The 14,243-nt window shown below is 40.5% G+C and overlaps 1 protein-coding gene across 1 annotated transcript in view; it reads right to left on the bottom strand.

The window, feature by feature from the left end:
- LOC6038966 (glypican-6) overlaps positions 1 to 14,104 on the bottom strand; it is a 36,234-nt gene extending 22,130 nt beyond the window's left edge. The window contains exons 1-2 of the mRNA XM_001848603.2: positions 13,237 to 14,104; positions 12,806 to 13,192 (exon numbers count right to left, since the gene is read on the bottom strand). Coding sequence (XP_001848655.2) covers positions 12,806 to 13,079 — 274 coding nt within the window. The 5' untranslated portion in view covers positions 13,080 to 13,192; positions 13,237 to 14,104. The remainder of the gene's footprint in view (positions 1 to 12,805; positions 13,193 to 13,236) is intronic.
- Positions 14,105 to 14,243: the final 139 nt, after the last annotated feature.

Raw genomic sequence — 14,243 nt, forward strand, 5'->3', positions numbered from 1 at the left:
AAGATTTACTTACTTTATTAGGGGATAGTTGCGAGACATGATCCTCTTTTTTTGTATCGCAAAAAGCTCTCTCAGTTAATCACAAAACCATGAACTTTTTGCATGAGTTGAAAGCTTAACCATTCAACTATGTTTAGCCAAAAAGGGTATTTGATCAGATGAGTTTTTTGGAGCATGCCAAGCGATTTATAAAAAAATATTTTAAACAGCATTTTTAAAATATTAGGGGTAACTTGATTCCCCTTCAACATTTTGAAGAATTCTAAAGCAACATGTGGCTTATTCATCCGAACATTTGATTTTCTGTAAGTTAGAGCAATTTCACATAAAACCTGTACTTTTTTGTTGCTGATTCATTGATTTTTGACTGCTTTAACCTCCTTGGTCACTGCTTCTGTTTGTGTTCAAAATATAACAAGTTTAGTATAAAACATATTTGAAAACTTAAAATATTGTTATTTAGACCAAAATTGAGCATGTTTACAAAAGCTAGTAATTTCTGTTTAAAAAAAAGGATAAATTGTTCAAACTGCAGTAATTCATCTTCAACTATGCTAAAGGAATCCATGATCGAAAAACTAAACCAATCAATTAAACTTAAGGCTAAGTTCAAAGACTGTAAAAAGGGATCCCTAAAGTTACGAAAAGTGCAGTGCTTCTGGGGACGCGCAGTCCTGTTTTTTTGTGCTAATTTTCGTCTCTTTTGTGTCGCTCTTTGTGTGCATGGGGTGATTGGTTTTATGTGACTAGGTTTTATTTTTTATGTTATTTTCTTTCTCTTCATTTCCGCAGTTTGATTTGCGATGCCTTTCCGTCGGGTCGTGTTTTTTTCGCGTTCGTCGTCGGTGTGTTTTTCGTTTTTTTTTTCACGTGCGTTTATGTGTGTAAAGGTGCGGCTGGCTCTGGTTGTCATCGATGACAATTGAGCCAGTCTGATTTGCGATGCCTTTCCGTCGGGTCGCAGGGTTTTTTCGCGTTCGTCGTCGGTGTGCAATAACAACAAAACCTTATCATACCATTTCAGCTAGATAAACATCATAACTCGTCGTTCGCTTCGTTAATCAGTACCCCACTTTAAAATTTAACACCCGATAAACGGGAAATGTCTCATTCGCAGCATCCGATTGCTTGCCTTGAGAATAAAACATAATACCTTTCAACAAACACTATGATTTTAGGTCGCATCATCATCTTCTATGATGAATCCTGACCAAACACCCTATCCTACTAACAAATTTTCAGGTTCCTGGCGCTTGTGGGGTGTAAGCACAGAGTAAATCAGCTGCCCTAGTAGCAACCTGCGCTAACTAACATTCCCGTCCCTTAAAATCGAGATCTACATACTGACATGGCGGGCGCCGTTGGTGGCCAATGACTGTTACCTATTCGCAACTGATCTAGTTTTAGCAATCATGGTGTTTTATCTTTTCGGCGCATTCATACATGCTGTTGATAAGGGAAACACCACTTGATTGTCGAAGCCTATGATCAGTAGAGCTGAAAGGATATTACGGTCCTGTTCAGCAAAGGAGAAGGACAACCATGGGTGGTCTCTCATGCTCATGCTCATGCTCTTGTAACAAGGGATCCCTAAAGTCACTTTTTTTGACAATCAGCAGGATGATTAATTTAGCGTCATTGGTTTTGTAGTTTGCGTCAAAACTGTCTGCCCTCGGTATCAATCGGACCGCGCTCTGGACTCACAATCCAGAGGTCGCCTCCCCGTGCCATACCTTCACACTTAGGAGACCCGGGAGGCGGAGTCTTGTCTCTAAAAGAACGATACATGCCTGTGGATCCGTCAACGAAACCGCAAGCGTTTAAGAGGGCCACATTATAAGGTCGATTCCGTTTCCGTTTGGTGTAGTTTGAACAGACTGTAAACGAACAACATATGAATGAATCGAAATTTCCATATATGTTCTGTTTATAAAAGTATGCCAAACCTTTCATGCAATCATTGCAAATGCCCAACCTAATCAACAGCTTTTGTATTCGCGATCAATTGACCGGTCATTGTGGGATTGGCACGACCTCGATTTCTTTTATAGCACAGTGATGTCACTAGTGCTGCACAATTTCTGTCGCACTTTAGAGAAAAAAAAGTATCCTATATCGACAGTGGGCGAAATTCCATTCCAAAATTCAACCCGAGTCATCAATATAGTTACACTCGGTTGTTCCGGCCAGGCTGTGTGTGCCGTTTCGGCACACAGGAATACCTCAACCTCGAGGTGGCTTTTGGGGGAAAGGAGAGGAAAATGGAACGGAGTCGAGTCGAAAGTCCGAAATCTGTTGCGCGCTGCAGCCGACCAACCAACCTACAAGTCAGCCAGCCAAAGGTAAACTCCGGCAATCGAAAAGAGGAAGCGCAAGACACGGCCAAAAAGAAAAGGTAAACTCTGGAATGTACCTCACAGCTTGTTTAGTGTTTCGTTCTCACATTTCATAAACAAAAAAAAAACGAGCCGTAGAAAGAAAGAGAGAGAGAGAGAGAGCGGGAGAAAGAAACCCTCACTCTTGCAGTGTGGAGAACCCGCCGAAGAGTGGCCGCTTGTGGCCGTGGCCGGGGCCAAAGCATATCAGGTCCGATCATGATTGTGAGGTCGAAAACGAAATTCCCTCACACACAGTGCTCCCTTGCACTGCTGATGGTAATACACGTAGAAGGCAAAAATACTGAACTCTGCTCGGATAAAAGAATGGAAAACGCGCTGAAGTAAGCACATTTCGAGTTATTAATTTACGACTACAAATGCAGATTAATTTCTTTCGTTTGGATAATCGCCACTCTTCAGTAAATAACAAATACTGAGCCTCTGATGGGCCTGTTTGCGGGAACGAACAATCGTTTAGTCGCATCAGATACGAGAAACATAGTTATAATTTCAGAAAGATTTTTTTATGTTCCAACATAAAATTTGTGATACAATCTTATCTTTTATCTATTAATAATTGATTTTCTGAACCCATTTCAAATGTCACCATTACATTTTTTAACGAAAACAAAAAAGTAAAAAAAAGTAATGTTTTCCAGGTTATTTTGAAACTTGCAGTTTTTTGTGAAATTTTGTGGAGTTGTGGTTATCATAAAGTCGCCAATGGTTTAGAATTCGGAGTAACAAGATAAGCCTAACGGATGATGGTAGCACTGGTGATTCATTATTTTTAATATCAAAAAGAATAAAAACTCATATGTGAGAACTCGCTCCAAACTCCATCCAATTTGCTGATTTTCACTACAGTCCGGACTCAGATAATGGCCTCGGAAAAAATTAACTTCGGATAATCGGATAATCAACTTTTTTTAAAATTATTATCGAGCTTTAGTTTTTAAGAATTGTTAAATCCAAGATGGCGGCCAAAATGGCAAATTTTGTTCGTGATTCGATTATCCGAATTCCCATACAAATCGAAATTTCGGATAATCGAGTCTAAACTGTATAAGCAACTTGCTTATCACTCGATTTCACGTATTTTTTATGTGAGCTGTAATTCTACGAACGAAAATGTAGTTGAATGCTGTTCGCCTAAATTCTTTCTGTGTCGCGACATGCGACGCATATCTTTTTTGCCGGGGACAATTTTTCGAAAAAATGCCAAACTTTGAAGGTCTGTGCCGAGCTCCAGGGTGCTCCAAACTTCAATGTTGTAAATACCAAAAGATGCGCAAGGATCTGGACTACACGCCAATGCTTTAGTGGCCAAAGTGCCTCAAAAAATTACATTTTTGAAACAATCTTTTTTTAAAGACATTCATTGGGTATTTTTATCAAAGAAATCAACCGAATGAAAACATGCTAAGGACATGGAAATGCAGAAAGAAAAAAAAAAGAAATATAAATTATAATCAAGATGAAATGTGAATGTAAAGTTGAAGCATTAAGCATTCTCACCGTAACCCCGAGGATGTCGTCGGTTGTCCCTCGATGGCTGTGGTGGAAGCGACTACATTTTCTTGAGGGTTCCGTGTTTTCGTTTCCATTTACGCAGGGTTAATATGGTACAAACGGCACCGGTAGACCGTTTGCTGGACGATTTTTTTTTCGGTGGGTTATCTTTGGCGCGCCACACAGCCTGGGGAGTAGATACCCTTTTGAGCTGCCCTCCCTTACACCTTTTGGTGGTCGTCGACGAGTACAACACAAAAAGAACGTACTGCGCTTCGACGGCGAAAAAAAGAGAGCTCATCCGACAGGAAGAGGAGGGCGGAACCAGCCCTGCGTTTGAATACATGCCAGGGACTTGTGTATATGTTGGTGAGAGAGAGAGAGAGAAACATCATGAAGCGGAAACAACAACGTTCCCAGCTGGTCTGAAAGCCCACGAAATGCAGGCGCACCACATGATGGGAACAGAGAGGCACCAGGCGCGGTGACACGGAACGCTAAGTGCCTGAGATAATATTCGCGCCGCCTGTATTATGTTCCCGCATTCCTTCGTCGGTGCCGCCGATGGGAACGGATAAAGATATGCGCTATACGCGCCCGCGAGCACGTGCAAAGAGCCACGACTCGGGTGGGTTATGCTATCAGGTCGCAGCACCGGACTAATTGAATCATAATTATAGCGAACGATATGGTGTACGTGTAGTAATGTAGGAGTATTAGTATTCAATAGCGACAGATCAAAAAACTCATTGGCCAGGCCTTCTTAACCGCAAAGATGATTAGTTGAAATAGCGTTCGTTGAGTTTTGCATGAATGTTTAAACAGCAGTACATTGTTGAATCTACAGAAGAGGATGATGCAAATTTGTAATTCTACAAATAGCTCCCTTGCAGTATGGCTTAACCAAGCTGGAGGAGGCCGTTTCAAGAGACTGTGGTAAAGTCGATTCAATTATCCTGGATGTGCAATTTGTACCAGCGAAACATCCGGAAATATTTGTTGGGAGTGGAGATATTCGGTGCTAAAGGAACACTTCCACTTCATCCGACCGGCCTAAGTCCTGTCAAGATTCTGGGGTCAGACTATCGGGACACCACCACCACCTGGCTGTGTTTTTGAAGATTTACTGTTTCTTGGTGAGAGCTTTCCAAAATTATTTGATATTTGATTATATTCTCCTAAATTATAATATTATAAATTAAACAACCCTCCTACCCCTTTCCCACCTTGTCATTCCCCATCACGATTTCCCCAACCCCAATTTTCCCATTTGCCAATTTACACTAACACACCACACCTAACTGATTCGGAGAGTTTGGTACGGTATGTCCACGCATCCTTCCTCCCCTGATGAATCTGTGAAATGTGATCCGTTCAAAGAATCTGTCTCTACGGTTAATGCAACGCAGTAGGCCGGGCCGCTTTAATTTTTGATATACATTTTCAAGGTAACTCGGATGTACTGCAATTATTAATACTGACAAGGAATGACTTGGGGCGTAATCTAACCGCAAGTTCTTCCAGGATGCTTTCTTCGGACTGGCTGCGCTTGTGTTCAATTAGATTAGATTAGATTAGATTAGAAATAGCTCCCTTGCGGTATGGATCGGGACAATATTTTCATCAAAATTGAAGGGATAGGCATGATGTTGGGTCTAATTTTTCCTGTAACAGTTAATTTTTTTTAGCAAAACTTATGCATTGTGACTCATTTGACCATTTCAAAAATATTTCCATTTAAAAAAACCAGGTATTCCTTCATATCCCTAATTCTTCGTCAAAATGACACAATGTAAAACTACCGAAAACACTTGATTGATGGATCTAGAGAGAGAAAAGCGAAAGACCTAGTGGAATTCAGCTTTTCATAATTACAAGAATCGTGTTAAATGGCTTTATTAAGAAAGTGCCTCCTATTGTATGGCTATGTATTACAGGTTCACCTGTCAACTGGAAGGGATATGGAATGAAAGAAAGAAAGAACGCACAGAGTGGTTACATTTCATAATTCTATTCCCACTTCCATTCGTCCCTACACCCTTCTTGACGTTCTGGAGAGATCCTACAGATCATCCACATTGTGCAAAGGTATGCTGCGTTGCATGACTTTACGACTCTCTGGGCTAACATTGTTGCTGCTGGTGCTGGTGCTGGTGCATCCACGTTGGAACCATTTCTCTACGACGATATGGTTTGGTATGTTTCTGGTTCATATGAAACACCGACAGACATCGACCAACGGCAGCAGCACCAGCAGCAGCAATGCATACCTTAAAGTACAAATACAGCAGAGTCCGAGTCCGATCCCCACATCGTGTCTTCCAGAATGGGTGAAAGAGATGGCGTCACGCAAACACGGCAGTTCTTCTTCAAACAAGCAGTGTGAGATAGGAAATAAAGATTAATTCTTTATCAAGTAGGTGGCCTCCTATATTACTTTTATTTTTTGGATATTCACAGTATCTCCACGGGAGAGGTGTATGTTTGTATGCGCCTCACCTGAGGGGCATTCTTCGAAACGGCCGGCAGCCTATCCTGATTCCCTCACCGAATTCATTGAATACACAGAGAGAGAGCAAGTAAAAAAACACAAGAACAAGGCGATGAGTAATATAACACAGACCATCCCGAGAAGGAGGAAAAGAAAAAAGTGGAGAGCAAAAATGAACCGAAAGGAAAGCCAAGAAGAAACACATAAAAATTGAGAAATATATTAAGAAGTTCCAAAACGACGAGGTTAAGGTAAATGATGATGCAGATCATTGAATACAATAATGAAAAGATGAAATGAATGCCGTTGTATAGGTTTTTATATGCTCTTTTCCATGTCGGACCTATGTGAACAACACCGCCACCGTGTCGTCTTCGGTTTCGGTTTTAATACGATCAAACAACAGGCAGGTAAAAGCGCTGTGATGTCCGAAGCAAAGGTGAGACAGATTTGCCTTTTTTGTGTCCATTGCGTCGCGCTGCTGTTGATGCTGTGGCTACTCACGGGAACCTTTTTTTCACCCGTCCGTCCGTCCGCCCGTCGTGTCTTCTCTCTATGCGGGCTCTATTGAATTATGTTATTAAGAGCTGTGCATTAGGGCGCACACAATCGATCGGAAAATACGGATTTTGATGTAATTACTCTGGACGAGATACCGTGAAATGTGTTTAACACCGATTGGATGTACTATTGTCTTTATCTTTTTTTTATACAATGTAAGAATTCAACTTACTCCTAACATACAGAAAGTTTGCAAAATAAATCCAATTTTCCTGCAATGCTATTTAGGTTGTTGCAAAAAAAAATAAAGTTTATGTCGCCCCTCCCTTCAAAATCGGTCCGAAAAATCGAGGGGCAAAAAAAATCCAAACACTTGAAAACTTCCATGAAAATAGCAGTCTAAACAACTGAAAACAATCTAAAACGCCTTTTTTGGCATTAATAATCATATTTAGGATGTTTTGTCTCGTTTAAAAGATGTTTTGATGTTTTTATGAAATTCCGATAGACAGCACCGCAAATTTGTTTTTGCTAAAAAATAATTTTCGTCAATACTTAGATATTTTGGAAACTAATTATTGCAAAACAACTGGAAAGGATGCGGGTGAATTGAAAATGTTCGTGGAAGGGTTAGTGTATTTTTTTTTGCATTTTTTATCGATTTAATAGCAATTTTGTTCAGAAAAATTTCTGCCAATTTATAGAAACTAGTACATATTTACCAAATTTCTCAAGAATATGCAAAGATTCCAAACCCAATATTTCCAGTTCTTAAGCTTTCTTTGAAGTAACCCAAAAAACTTATGCTTGTAACAAATGTAATGATGCCCCAATCTAAATCTAGCTTCAAACAATACTTTGGGGAAGTAAATATTGGTCCCGGCCTAACCTGGAGGTGTTCTATTTTTGAAAAGAAATCTTGCGCCTTTTAAACAGAACCCTTGCTCATTTTTGTCCCATAGATGAAACATTCAATTCAAGGAACAACTTCACAAACCACCCAAAAGTACATCAAGTACATTATCCATAATGCATTGTAAAAAAAAACACTGCTTTGTCGCAATTCAGCCGCAAACAATTCAAGTGTGCCTTACGGAGGGTAATCATCGAAAGTACCCTAAAACCAAAACTGACCACCGCTTGGAGGTGATGAAGCACTCGACTCTCTCGGAGAGTACTGGTGTGGTAGCAAACACACAACACGGCTAGACAATGAAGCCGGCGGGACCGACTCGGTGGGCGAAGGAGGAAAAAAGTGCCGAAAAGCCGTCTCTCCCCTCCCGCAAATAATGCGAAACACATATTACAACTTGCAAGACGCCGCCACCATAAGTTCCAAAGCATCTCCCTCTTTTAGGATGGTGGGGGCATCGATCGTCGTCGGGGGCAGGTTGGCAATTATCTCAAGAGAGCGATTAATCAAACTGCTGTATGTGCCTAGCTTATGATGCCATCTGAATTGACTCAATGTGTTGGACGACCTGCGAAACCTGGGGGAACGTCGGCGCGCAAGCGTCGTTCTAGGATACAATAAAAAAAATCCGGTGACATTTCGGTGGGAAACGGGTTGAAGTTTGGGAAATGATACTTTAAAAACTGAATTCGCATTTCGGAACCATTCACACTTTTTTAAACCAACAATAATCAATTTAATGTTGTATTAAGTGTGGTGAAATTTAAGAAATAAGTACTCTCAGTTAGCCTGTGTCAATAAATCGGACATCGCACTAGACCGAAAATTTAGACGTTGCCTGTTAGAATATTTATAAGGTGATAACGTCGATTCCGTTCCAAAAACTCGTAATGCTGTGAAGCGAGCAGATTTAGAATAACACATTGGATTTATCAGAAAGTTTTAAAATTGTCCCAGTTAACATCTTTATTGTGTTGAATTTTGAAAACAGATGTTTAAACCTGTTGCAAAGCTGTTAGCCAATAAAGGATAACATCTATTGCCTCCCCAGAACAATGAATCCATTATTTGCAGTTCTACCTACGACAACAAAACACTAAATACCGGCAAGGCCAAAGCGAGACATTCAATATGATTCTCAATTTTGTGATTCCACTTTGAGCGATGTGTCATTTTTCGCTCGACAACGCCGTCGTCGTCTTGGCGCACCACTCCTTAATTTTTAAAGCAAAAGTTTTTCCTTAAAGTTTATTGCCATCAGTCAGTAGTTCGACACCCAATACTTTTTTGGGACTCTGAACCCCGGTGCGGTGTGTGTTTGTGTTATACCTGTTCTCTTCGTGGCCACAGTCTCTAAAACACTGTTGGGCGCGACCCGGTGACTTGCCGTTTAGCATGCTGCTGGCGGCGGCATCGGCGTAGCATGTCGTCAGTCAACTGAAAAAACTTTGGTCAAGCAACGACATCATCATCGTTTACCTCTCCTGGAGAGGTTTTGGGACAATGCTTTTAACGTTTAGGATCCTGTAACGGTATCTTTCGCTTAACGAAACCTAATACTCTGTCTTGGTCCATATTTAGAATGATGGGGTGTACAAATATCGGCATAATTTGATTTCTACCCTGAAAAGTTCCTAATCGACTAAAAGACGGGTAGCAGAGAAAACTGAGCTGCGAATTCTGCAGTACTTCATGTCGGTAATAAACAGCTAAACATTCAACACAATATTTATTCGTGTCATTTAACTGCCCATTTCAGGAGGCCGGCCACACTTATTCTATTCACGAGTCCCGGTCCTGCATCCTGTGTGTTCCCGCCCAAGTTTTCCGGTCAGAGCACCAGCAGCAAATTATCCACCAGCAAACACGAGAAAGTGTGAAGAAGAGAAGCCAAGGCAGACACGTTTGCCCTCTCTTGCATAGTGTTATTGTTTTGTCATTATAGAACCGAGCGAGGCGCCACTGCAACTGTCTGGGCTATAGAACTATATGTTGCCTTCCTTCGAGTTACCTCTCCATTCCCATAGAATCCCGGCCCGGCCTGGTTCGGCCTCGGCATCCGTCCCACACACCCAAGCCCTCCTGCTTGATTCAGAGAAAAAGGAGGAAATGAAAACGAACTTCTTTCCACACAAGTGAGAAGAAACCGTGGAATGCATGCTTGCGGGTCTCTCTATATCTATAGAGGCAGTATACCAAATCCAGCCTTTCAACCTTTTCTTGGCCGCTTTTTTACTCATTTTTCCTGGTAAGGTTCTATTTTTATGCTGCTTTGCCGGATAAAATCGGTATCACAGCAGCAAAAAAGCTCTAAGATGATGAAAATGTGCCGCTGCATTCAGGTAACGGAGATGAGCTACTTGCCGTGATTAAACTTGAAAAGTCGTGATTTTTTTCTGCGGCATGCACTTGGACCGAAATGTGTGTTATGCAACGATGTCCTTCAAGCCATGTGAGAAGTTTTCTAGTTCACCAAGGTTTTGAATTTGACATTATTTTATCAAGCAAGTAGACTACATATTATTTACAGATACTACACATTACCTAGCCCTAGGCTATAAACGTTTTCATCGCAGATTTTGCCATTGTAATCATCGATTGAGGTCTAATACATGACTTGAAATAAGGTTCATTTGATTAAATTGGCAGTCCCTTAATTGCATGAATTTATGGATTTTTAATTACCAATTGATTACAAATAACTTTAACTTTTCTATTAATTTTTCATACTTCAATACAACATAGTTCTTTCAACATTGTTCATAGCTCAAAATAATCTAGCTATAGCTCAAAACTTTTCATTCTGGTACACGTAACCGTGGGCTTATAAAAAAACATGTTCAAAGTGAAAACTCGTAAATGATTCGTAACAATATGTAGAATATCTTCGTCAAAGCTGCGTCGCCACAGAAAGCAAGTACTATTTAAGGAGAAGCCACATTCTACGGCAACATAATTTTCTCAACAGCACACCCAACAACCACAACAGTCAGCAGTGCTCCAAAAGCCGAGCTTTCCATCATCACTGAATGCAACAGCATCCCTCCCTCGCTGATACCGCTCTCATTCAGCTCCTAATACTACTTGAATGACATGAAAGGATAAAAGCAAATATTTATGTGTCAGTCCAGAGCGGCAGAAGGAATCACGGGGAAAGAGGAAGCTGTTGAAGTACAGGGCATGTGCTACATCCGACAAGAAAGACTTTGCCTGCATTCGTTTCCTAGCAATCCTTGTACGAGTTTTAAATACACACGATTCGTACAGTAACTGCACTATTTTCCGGAAGAATACATTTATTTAGATCGGATGGAAATCAACTCGTGTATTCTTACTAATGAAAGATATTGAATTGATGTTTCCTTTACTGATACACATTTTAATTGAAAAAAATATCGAATAATAAAGAAATTCTAAACTATGTAACATTCTGCTCCCAAGAACCTATCCAATACTTCGTTTTCCGAGCTCTAATCCCCATTTTTGTTTACCCAGACTGACGAGTCGTCGTCCTGCTTTCGACTACGACGACTTGGGCTTCGCTTTTTCTCGAGTTCTCGTGAACCTGCTTTCACTGGCCGAGACCACCCTTTATGGAGGCAGATTGGCGCACATGTGGCACCAGCAGACACACCACGCGCTCTCTGCGATCATCTTCCGGTCGATATATTTATTTAATTTCTATATATAAATATTCGAATCGACATATTTTGTATATCTTGCCTTCAGGTATATACAAACACCGAATAGGAAACGTAGCGTGCATGTGAGGCACCGTGTGAGGAACAGAGAGTTTGATTATTCTGTGGGCTGGATACATGACTCGGCTGTTTTATCACGATACACATTCAGCAGAAATCGATAACTCGAGTGCGATTGTAAATATCACAAGCCCAGATATAATGAATTATACTACCGTTTGTTTAAATTGCATTTTTAATTGGCGTTAATGTTATTTCCGTTGGAATGTTAATAAATCTGATCACTAGATATTTTCTTCCAAATCTGTCCTGAGAAGATTTATTTGAATAATTTCAATTGCGAATTTCCATGTTTCCCAATTGAGTCTTAGAATGAATATTTAATTGCTGATGTTATCATGCAATGTGATATAGAACATTTTTCTAAGCGCAATAACGGTTTGTGTGACTACAACATGTTAAAAATTGATTTTATGATTATTAAAAGGCTTTTCTTGACACAAAGTCTCTTCTTTTACAGATTTAGTCCATTTAAGTTAAATTTTCACCACTCTAATGAGCTATGTCATTGAAATGATAGGAAAGGTTCACGTTTTTTCTAATAAAAACATCCGTTCAACGCGATATTGTCCCTTTCAATTCTTATTTTATGTCATTTTAAGGTGAGTTTGATGTAAATACCCTGTTAGAAGAAAAAAACACTTACAAACTTGTGCTTTGTTCTGTTTTTACGAAATCACCCTTTTTGCACGCAGAAAAATTAGGCATATTTGGATCAACAAAACGTTTTGTTGATTTGAAAATCAAAATTTTTGTTGAATCGACGCTAAACGTCAAAGCAACTTTTTCAAAACAACAAAGGATTTTTGTGGAATTGAGAAAATCAAGGTTTGTTTCAACGCAAAATCGGCGTTGATTATATTCAACAAAAATTTTGTTGAATCAAACCTCGTACAGGTTGATTCTACAAAATATTTTTCTGCCCATGGGAGCAAGTAGATTATAAATAGCATGAAAACTGCTTACTGGGACAAAAAGCGTCGTACGTTTAGAAATCCGCGAAATCGATGCAAAGAATATTACACAGTTATGCGTAAAACGGCATAATGCAAGTCATTAATCCTAATAAAACAGTCAATTAGAATATTTTATTAAAAGTCCTTATAAAAAATCAGCTTCCATTAAAAGTTTTACATTTATTTTTAGCCAAACTTTATAGCAAGTGGGGAATGGAAATCACTCTTGATACGTGCTATCTACCGAGATATAGATAGGTCTAATGTTCTGATAATGAAACACAACAACTCACCTGTAACTGGGTCGACAGGCCAGTTTGCCACATTGAAGCCTCGCTGCTCGAAGATGGGATGCACGGTGGAGCAGGTTCGTTTGCCGCCATTCGAGCTGGAGGGAGTGCTCTCATTGTGCAACTGCAGCTGGTTTTCGCTGCTATTTCCGCCGGTTGGTCCAGCCAAAGGAACCGTGTTTGCGTTCGATGCGTGCCAGTAACAGCCGCACAGAATCAACAAGTGCAACCAGCCAGCATAGCTGATTAGCAATGTTGGCCGTTTCAAGACTGCCATATTTCTTATGATTTGTGTGTACGGCTCAAGTGGTTAATACGGAAGTCCGGTAAGCGTTCCGTTCTTGCCGAGATGTAGTGGGACTTGGGAAGTTACACAATAACGGACATAGTTTTTGCGCGCACAAGCAACACACTCGCGAAGTACTTGTTAATTACAGACTGTGGCCAATTCGAGAGCACACTGCTCAAATCTGTGAATGACTTCCTACCAGAACCGGCTTCCTCTAATTAAGTCTGCAAACTTGAGTATACCGCTCACCTTTCCTGCTGGCCGAGTATTAGTTCTGAACTATGCACGCACACAGCTCACCTAAGGAGGTGGTATTTCACCGATGCATACACCCAAACTCCGGCATAAGTTTTTCTTCTTTTGCACAAATTTATCACCTAATCCCGATCGCAATCCGCAATATTGCCCCTCGGCGAATAAACTTTTTTTTGCGGAATTCGCAAAGAAAACTAATTACACACTACACACACTCGCGCGCCTCTGAGGCAAAAACCGCACACCAGCACTCACACAAACAAGCTGCGGCGGTCTGATACTCTCAATGATGCTTCTCTCCCAACTCGCTCCTTTCTTCTGTTCAGCCAGCAAAGTGCAACACCGACGACTCACGCTCTGCCACTTTCTTATGAGAGGGATGAACGGACGGACAACATCGCACCACTACACGGCCGCCAATACCAAATTTTACTCAATGAACGAGATTTTACTCCCCTACACAATCACAGTTCCTGTGCTTAATGATTTTTGAAATTTTTGCACTAAATCACCTATTCATGGCATTATATCTCACTTCACTTTACAAAAAGAAAACTCTTTTAAAATAAATACCGCCAAATTTATAACGTTCAACACGGTAGTTCACTACAAAGCAGTACAGAGAACACAGATATGTACGAAACACATAAAAATAGTGCAAATAAAAATATGTGAAATTGATCCTCACGGGACAACAGCACCACTGAGTGTGTATCGTCCGGATCACTCCAAAGCTAAAAACGTACTGAGCCAAAGCAAATCTGAGAGAGAAATGTTGCTGCTGCCGTGAGACGAAGGTGGCTTGAATGGTAATTGGACAGTGTTGCCATTAATGTTGGCGACTCTCGGAGAGAATTGATACTCAGTTTAAAACTTATCTAACGATTGATGGATGAA

Source organism: Culex quinquefasciatus, chromosome 3 (assembly GCF_015732765.1).
Source record: "Culex quinquefasciatus strain JHB chromosome 3, VPISU_Cqui_1.0_pri_paternal, whole genome shotgun sequence".
NCBI classification, from domain to species: domain Eukaryota; kingdom Metazoa; phylum Arthropoda; class Insecta; order Diptera; family Culicidae; genus Culex; species Culex quinquefasciatus.